Below are 7,904 nucleotides of genomic sequence, written 5' to 3'. Positions count from 1 at the left end.
ATGGTATGTGGAGGGGATTATAATCAATGTAATGAAACAAGGTATATGAATGTTTGAATGTGAAACCGATGATGTGCCCTGAAAACTTTCACTCAATCCACAATAAAAACCTTAAAAAAAAAAAAAAAAGAGGTAATCTTGATAGATTTTCTTAAAGGGCACAGGAAGATCATGGGGCTTATCAGGAAGGAATCTTAAGAAAATTTAAAACTGCATTGGTGAGAAAAAAGCCAGGAAAGTTACACCAAGGAATTTTTTTGACAATGCACTTGCTTATTATCTTCAAGAATAGAAGAATTTCACTGAGAAACCTTGCTCCATCTACCCCACAGCCCTGAGCTTGTGCCTTTAGATTTCTTTTTGTTCCCCAAACTCAAGGAAACATTTAAAAGGAACACAGTTTATGTCCCCCGAGGATGCCAAAACTGCTGTTAAGACAAGTTTTGGCATATCAGAGTACAGAATTCTTCATGGAAGGGTTAGAGATGGAAAGAAATACAGTCATTAGAAGTGTATGTTCAAAAAACAGCTTCACATTTTGATATTTTCAATGAAAATTTCTATGATTTTTTACTTTTTACTGACGCTCATAGTAAACAACATTTTGTACCTTGTGGCACAGCTGCTTGTATCCATGTGTTTTTCAATAACTAACAACAGACCACTTCAGACTAGGATATTGATCTTCAAGTGTTCCATTTCCATTTTGCCAACTTCCAATTCTCCTAGATTTTTATTTCATACATTCCACATTCTAGCTAATAATGCAGCTGTTTTTTATTTTGACTCTCTCAACCTGAGTAGCTCATCTTCTGGCACCTATTACGCAGGGTTTAGCTCCTAGTCATAAGATTTTCACTGGCCAATTTTTTTAGTAGATTGCCAGGGCCTTCTTCCTCGTCTAGAAGTTCTGCTGAAACCTGTCCACAATGGTTTTTGTTTTGTTTTTTGACATACCAGGGGCCTAGCTGCCAGTATCACAGCAACACACAAGCCCGGTGTATCCAGTAAACTGACAGACAACTGAATATCTTTCCTTTTAAATGAAACAAATAATAGGAGAGGTGGAAGTCATCTTTATAATTAATTCAATATAAAGTTTAAGTCCCTGCTACATAAAGATCATTGTATTACATATAATGAGTGTACACAAAGGTTTTAAAACTGTTACTGTTTTCAAGACGCTTGCAATAAAAATCAGAAGGACTTATTACTTCTTTGACTATAATAGAATGCAATCTGTGATGTTGTTGCTTGTCATCAAGTTGATTCCAAATCACAACAATCCCTAAGATTTGAATAGAACTACCTCATAGGGCTTCCTAGGAGGAAACCTTTATGGGAAGAGATCGCCAGGTCTTTTTTCCTGCAGGGTGAATGGTGGGTTCACTTTTTCAGTTAGCAGCAGAGACTTAACCACTGCAACATCATGGCTCTGTGCAATTTGTGACAAAACCCATAAAATGATAGAGAGCTATAAAAGCTAAAGAGAGGAAGCGTCTCTTCCCAGTAGGAGTTCCCAATAACAGCACAAAACAGACAAGATGTTTATAATGCAAAGCCGGCAGAAGGGGCTCTCCAGGACAGAAACACAAAGTAAGAAAAGTGTTAAAGACACAACAGGGAAAGATACCTCATTTATTTTGACAGACAACACAGGGCAGTGATTGGACATCGGGGATCAATAAAGCAGAAGGGGACGTTGGGGACAAATTGCAGAGAATTTTAAATGCTGGGCTTTGAAGTAGGAACATCACTTACTAGGCCATAAGGAGGTATTGAAGATTGGTTAGAAAGGAATGAGGTATATTATGAAGGCTCCTTTGCCTGTAGTTAAAGTTAATAGCAGTGAGGGACCATCAGGGGATAAGGGAGAGGAAGAGACAGCTGGGATATCAGCAGAGTCTATTACAATAGTCTAAGATAGTCTAAGAATAAGACAAGGATGCCAATTAAAGCACAATGTCTGAGACAAAGCAAGCACTTTATTAAAGATAGTTATCATTTACCATCGTCATCACTGCCACCACCATCACTATGGCAACAGCCTTGGTAACGAATAGGAAGAGAGGGGTACAGGAGGATAACCTCAAAACCCACTGCCATCACAGCTCTGACTCACAGCGACTCTACACAGGGTTTGTGAGACTGCAAATCTTTTTTTTTTTTTTTTAACTTTTTATTGTGAATTGACTGAAGGTTTACAGAGCAGATCATCGGTTTTAGGGTCAATCAATAGCTTATGCACTTTATTTCATCTCAATGACTGCGACCCGCTCCATGCAGCAACAGTTACCCCGCTTCCTCCCTGCAGTTCCTATTTCCACTCCGTCCTCCTTCCAAATCTTTCTCCGCTTTGTCCTTAGGTAACTGCTGCCCTTCTGACCAGTCCATGTAAGCACACCGTACTAGTGCTGCTGCCGCCCCATAGATCTATCTCCAATTTAGCTGACAACTGGGCCATGAGGGTGAGCGCTGTTCCAGACCTGAAGGATGCCGGAGGGCTATAGTCTCGGATTCCTCTAGTAAGCCTAGTCTTTTTATTTTATTTTTATAATTTTGAAAGTTTTCCCCCCACATTTTCGCCCACTCTGTCAGGGGCATTCTAATACCTCTTTCAGAGCAGCCGGTAGTGGTGGCGGTGCATCATCCAGTTCTTCTGGTCTCCGAGTTATGGAGACTGATGTGCACATGTCCCATTGATCCACTGGACTCATTGATTCCAGGCATCTTCAGTTTTCATCTCTTCTTTCTTCTGCACATGGAGAGACTAATAGTTGCACCTTAAGTGGCTACTCATGTGTTTTAAGATCCCTAGGGCTGTAAATCTTTATAAATACAGATAGCCTCATCTTTCTCCCATAGAGCAGCTGGTGAGTTTGAACTGCTGACATTGAGGTTAGCAGTCCAATGCGTAACCCAGTGATAGCAGGACCATTTGTTGTTGTTAAGTGCCACTGAGTTGGTTCTGACTTGAAGCAACCCTATATAGGGTTTATAAGAAGCAGATGGTGGCTTTGAACCACCAAACTTGCAGTTAGCTCTCCAGTGCTTATCCTAAAGCGCCACACCAGGACTCTTAGCAGATCATGCTGTGGTTAAGTGCTGTCAAGTCAGTTCCAGCTCATAGCAATCCTGTATAGGGTTTTCAGAGGAGCGGCTGGTGGATTTGAACCACTCATCATGAGGTTAGCAGTCCAATGCTTATTTTATAACACCACACCAGGACTCCTATAGAATCATAGGAAGAAACAATTTTTAGAACTTAATGACTATTTGAATATGAATAACTGAGATCATAGATATTTGAAATGTAAATAATAAAGTAAGGATGGAAACCCATTAATAGAAATAGGAAGGGCAGAAATTCCTCATTTGAGGCCAAGTATAATAAACTTCTTCATGTGGCACTGTGGGCTAATGCGTCAGACTGCAAAGTCATTTGAACTTCGAGGTCGATGGTTCAGGCTTACTAGCTGCTCTTTGGAAACCCTATATAGGGTTGCTAACGGTCAGAATGAACTCAACGGCTCTTAACAACAACAACATAATAATAAAATCAGAATGTTATAAGGATTGGCAGAATTCTTCAAAAGATAAACAAATCTGTTGTTTGTTGCTAAATGCCATTGAGTCGGTTCTGAGTCATAGAGACCCTACATAGGGTTTCCAAGAAATAGCTGGTGGGTTTGAACTGCCAACCCTGCATTTAGCAGTCCAGTGCTTATCCTACAGCACCATACCAGGATTTAGATGAGATTAATTGCCAACACAAAGCATATGTGATTTCCCACCACCAAGTATTCAGCAGTGAGGAAGAACAGACACAGTAGACTGAAGGGGTAGAGTTAGGCTGAGGACTGGAATGGCTGACACACTGGAAGTCTGACGAGGCAGGAGATTATGTGGTGCAAGAACAAACGCGATGGAATGGTAGGTGTGAGATTCAAACTAGGTTGCTTTCTTGCAAAGAATGTAGAACTGCCTGACGGAGCAAGGAGCCAAAGAACTAGATAGCTTGAGGAAAACAAATATAGGAAGGTAGACAGACACAAACTGGTAGGTATGGTAACTAGTACAGCCATGGTTAAAGAATCGAGACTGTCAACAAACACTGACTGACAGTGGTCTTTGCTGAGAGTAATTCAGTGAAGGAGTTGGTAGATGATTTCTAGAAAAGAGTAAATAGCAACTATTTTAAGCTTTGTGGGCCAAAGGGTCTCTATCATAATCATTTAACTCTATCTATCACTGTAGAGTAAAAACAGCCAGAGAAAATAAGTGAATGATTGAACATGACTGCTTTTAAAAAGAACACATTTCACTCATTCCATATAATTTGCATGTGTCACCAGACATCATTCATCTATTAACATTCCAACCATTTAAAAATGTAAAAATCATCCTTCAGAGGAAGGGCTGGTTGGTCCGAAGTGTGGTGAGACCTGGGGGCTCCTGAGCCCATGGACAAGGACATAGCCACAGAGGGCTAGAGCTGAGAGTGAAGCATCCAGCTGATATGAAGTAAGGGGAGACGCAAAAGAATGCCCAAACTTGTAGATAATACCCATTTGACCTAGCTTCAATGGTTTGATGATCAGAACTCAACTAGAGCAAGATTTAAGAAAAAGGTTTTGATAAAGGAAAAAACTGTAAATTGCTACAATTTGATGAACTTGGCCTATACTTATGGGTGTAGTAGCTCAAAATACCAACTGAGAGGGAAGGAGTCTTCACATCAAGTATCAATGCTATCCTCAACGTATATAAGGTTGACAGGGTTGGGCAACTACTTAGACATTGGCTATCTAAAATGGGGAGGCTACAAAGGCACAAAGTAACTGGCTTACAAGTTTTCAAGAGGGAGTTTACTTTTAGAGTATGCAGGGGAAGATAGAATCCCCACTGAATAGTTTTCATTTTGTCTAGACAGGTCTTGTGAAAAGAAATGATAAGATTCTTATGATTCAATAGTGTGTAACTGTTATCATGACTAATTGCAACAGTCACAACTGTAAAAGTAGAAGTTATGTAACAAAAAGTGTGGAGTAGTTAATCTTACAGTCCAGGAACAGAGGACCCTAGGACCATCAAGGGAAAAGAGCACTAGTAGAATGTGGGATCCTATCCAGAGAAGCAGTGACACCAGAGATGGAAGCAGAGGTGATGGCATGGAGAGAGAGAGCAGCTGAGGACTCTGGACTCTTGGAAAGAGAAAGTCTGTGTGCTGGCAGCCAGGAGGCAGGTTTGCATAATGTGCCCTTTGGTTGTTTAAATGATTTTATATTTTAGAGTTTTTTTGTGTACATCCAAAAAATAAAGAAACAGAGACTAGAAGCAAATACTGTTGAATGATGATGCACGGAGGTGACTGTAATCACCACAATGAAGCAATGAGCATAAAACCGATGTTCTCCCATGTAAACCATCACTCAATTCACAATAAAAACTAAAAAAAAAAAATCATTCTTAGCTTTCTAGTAATATAAAAATAGGCAGCAGGCTAGATTTGGGCCACGGGCCATAGTTGGTCAAATCTTAATTTAATGGGTCAGTTCAGAAAGAAAAGAGTATCACACATCTATATATATATATACACATTTACCATTCACATAGATGAGGTGACTTCACAAAGTTCATGGGAAAATTCCATTCTCATTTAATTCCAGTTTTCCATTAAGTTTTCTGAAGCCCCCTTGTATCATCAGCAACTACCAATACAGGATTTAAGAAGAGCCCTAGAATTTATGTCTCTTCCTTTTAGCCATTACAGGGATCCAATCTTTATGTTTCTCACACATAATGCTGTTGTCGTTCAATGCTGTTGAGTCAGTTCTGACTCACAGAGACCCTGGGTAGGGTTCTCACAGTGCATCTGGTGGGTTTGAACTACCAACATGAGGTTAGAAGTTTAGTACTTCTCCTACAGCCCCATACCAGGGCTCCCTTATATAATAGCCATATGCTAAAACTGATGCTCTACTGATGTAAGGTGCCAAAGGAGTCTCTTCTGACTCACAGTGACCCAATGGGCAACAGAAAAAAACTGTTCGGTCGCTTAGAAATTTCCAAATGTCACCATATTTTGCTTATCCTGCATTCTTTCACCATCTAACTTTGAGAGGTATGTTTCCTGAAACTGAAAGTTAAAAATGAAAATCTGCCTAGTGCCCACTGCTGAGAACTTGGGAATTCAAAGCAGGAGAACAGTTCTCAAAAGCAGCAAAACAGCTCATGGGAGTTCTTTTGGATTTATTAGCAATTTTTCTTTGAAAAGGTTTTTAATTTCACTTCCAAGGGTATAAAACAAACTGGTGCCCATTAAACTATTTAGGAGTGGAGGGTTCGGAGTCCTGCCCAACTCTGCCGGGAGGTTTACTAACGGACAGTAAATCCCCAAGGCAGATGGACGATGCTGTGCTGAGAGGCAAAGGACACAGTTAAAATGGAGTCAGGAATATGTGATAGGGCTTTTAAATGTCTATTTTAGTACCTTGAACATTTCTTTCACTTTAAAATAGTTAGTTGAATTGTTTTTAAATGAATTTTGGTTGTTGCCAGACTATTTTAGAGAACAAGCTCATCTGAGTTCTTTACGCAATTAATATGTACCCGCTGCCTACAGAAAAAATCAATTTCAAATACACTATCAGTAACACTAGCTTCAAATGCCAACATTTTAAGGAAAGGTGATGTCACTTCATTCCCAATTTACTTCTTTAATGGCACAGGGCACAAGGAACAAATTTTTGCATAATACTTTCATATTATGCAAAATAGATCGAAAACCATATTTTTAATCTATTTCAAATGCAATATCAGATACACTCGCTTTGACACAACTGTAAGGGAAGAGGACGTCAATATGGTACATGATTTTTGTTTCCTGCTTACTGTATTTCAGGAGTATTATAGTTAAGTAATTACTATATTTGATAACAGAAAATCGAAAGGAAAAGTATGCAAATACTGTTCCCGTAACTTTAGTGTGCTTCTCACCCACTCTTTCATACAATTAATCAAAGTGAACACACATTAATAAGAATTTTTCACACAGCATTATATAAGTTGGCACAGGAAAATGGGATAAAAATGAGCAGTAGCTAACCTGTGCTTTCCTCATGTACACCAGTGGTTCCTTAAGATGTTCGGGAGGTGCAGCAGGGTGACTTGGTAAAGGAAACCTAGGGGCAAAAACAGGCAGCTAAATATTGTGCAGTGTTCTTGAAAATGAGCTTTCTTGGTTATAAAATCACTTACCTGTGTAGGCCATGAGACAAATGAAACAGAACATGTATTAGCAGTTCTAGTAAAATAAACACAAGAAATACTAATATAGTTTTAGATTCAAATTTTCATTACATGTTAGAAGTTAAGCTATATAATCTGAATTCATAGACTGAGGTCATTTAAAAACTATTTAGCTCTGTGACACCCATATGAAAACTGCTGTAACTGCTAATTTCAGCATATACATATGAAAACTAAGAGAAAATTTTAAGATTAAAAAAATCTACTAATGCATCAACATATCAACTCTTTTAATTTCTCTGAGTTTCTTTACAACCCTTATCTACATAATAATATATATGTATCTGTCATTGAAATTATTCACGTTGCTTTTGGTAATTTATGTTTGAATATATAACAAATTCACAAAATTTTAAACATTTAAAATTATAGTGGAAAATAAATCATTTTGATTTTCTAAGTAATGCAGTAGCATTTTAGGACAAAAAGATATTTTTATTAATAAAATAGATACACTTAATCAAGAAATACTTAAGTTCCTTGAAACAACAGGGATCCGGGATACAGGGATTGAGGCATGGTGTGACGGGGTAAAAGAGAGAATAATGTTAAGATGCTTGGCTGTCTTTTGAATCTTGGTTTCCCTTGCCTAC

General features: G+C 38.6%; 1 protein-coding gene across 2 annotated transcripts in view; it reads right to left on the bottom strand.

Moving 5' to 3' along the window:
• The window catches only part of TBC1D19 (TBC1 domain family, member 19), a 304,338-nt gene that overhangs the window by 212,256 nt on the left and 84,178 nt on the right, over nucleotides 1-7,904 (bottom strand). The window contains exon 4 of one of the 2 annotated variants that reach the window (XM_006866308.1): nucleotides 7,109-7,184. The exons of the other annotated variant lie outside the window; for it this stretch is intronic. Within the exon in view, the coding sequence (XP_006866370.1) occupies nucleotides 7,109-7,184 (76 nt within the window). The remainder of the gene's footprint in view (nucleotides 1-7,108; nucleotides 7,185-7,904) is intronic. 2 annotated transcript variants of the gene reach the window in all.

Source organism: Chrysochloris asiatica, unplaced genomic scaffold (genome assembly GCF_000296735.1).
Source record: "Chrysochloris asiatica unplaced genomic scaffold, ChrAsi1.0 scaffold00089, whole genome shotgun sequence".
Lineage (NCBI taxonomy): Eukaryota > Metazoa > Chordata > Mammalia > Afrosoricida > Chrysochloridae > Chrysochloris > Chrysochloris asiatica.
This window is presented reverse-complemented; position numbering and strand designations above follow the sequence as displayed.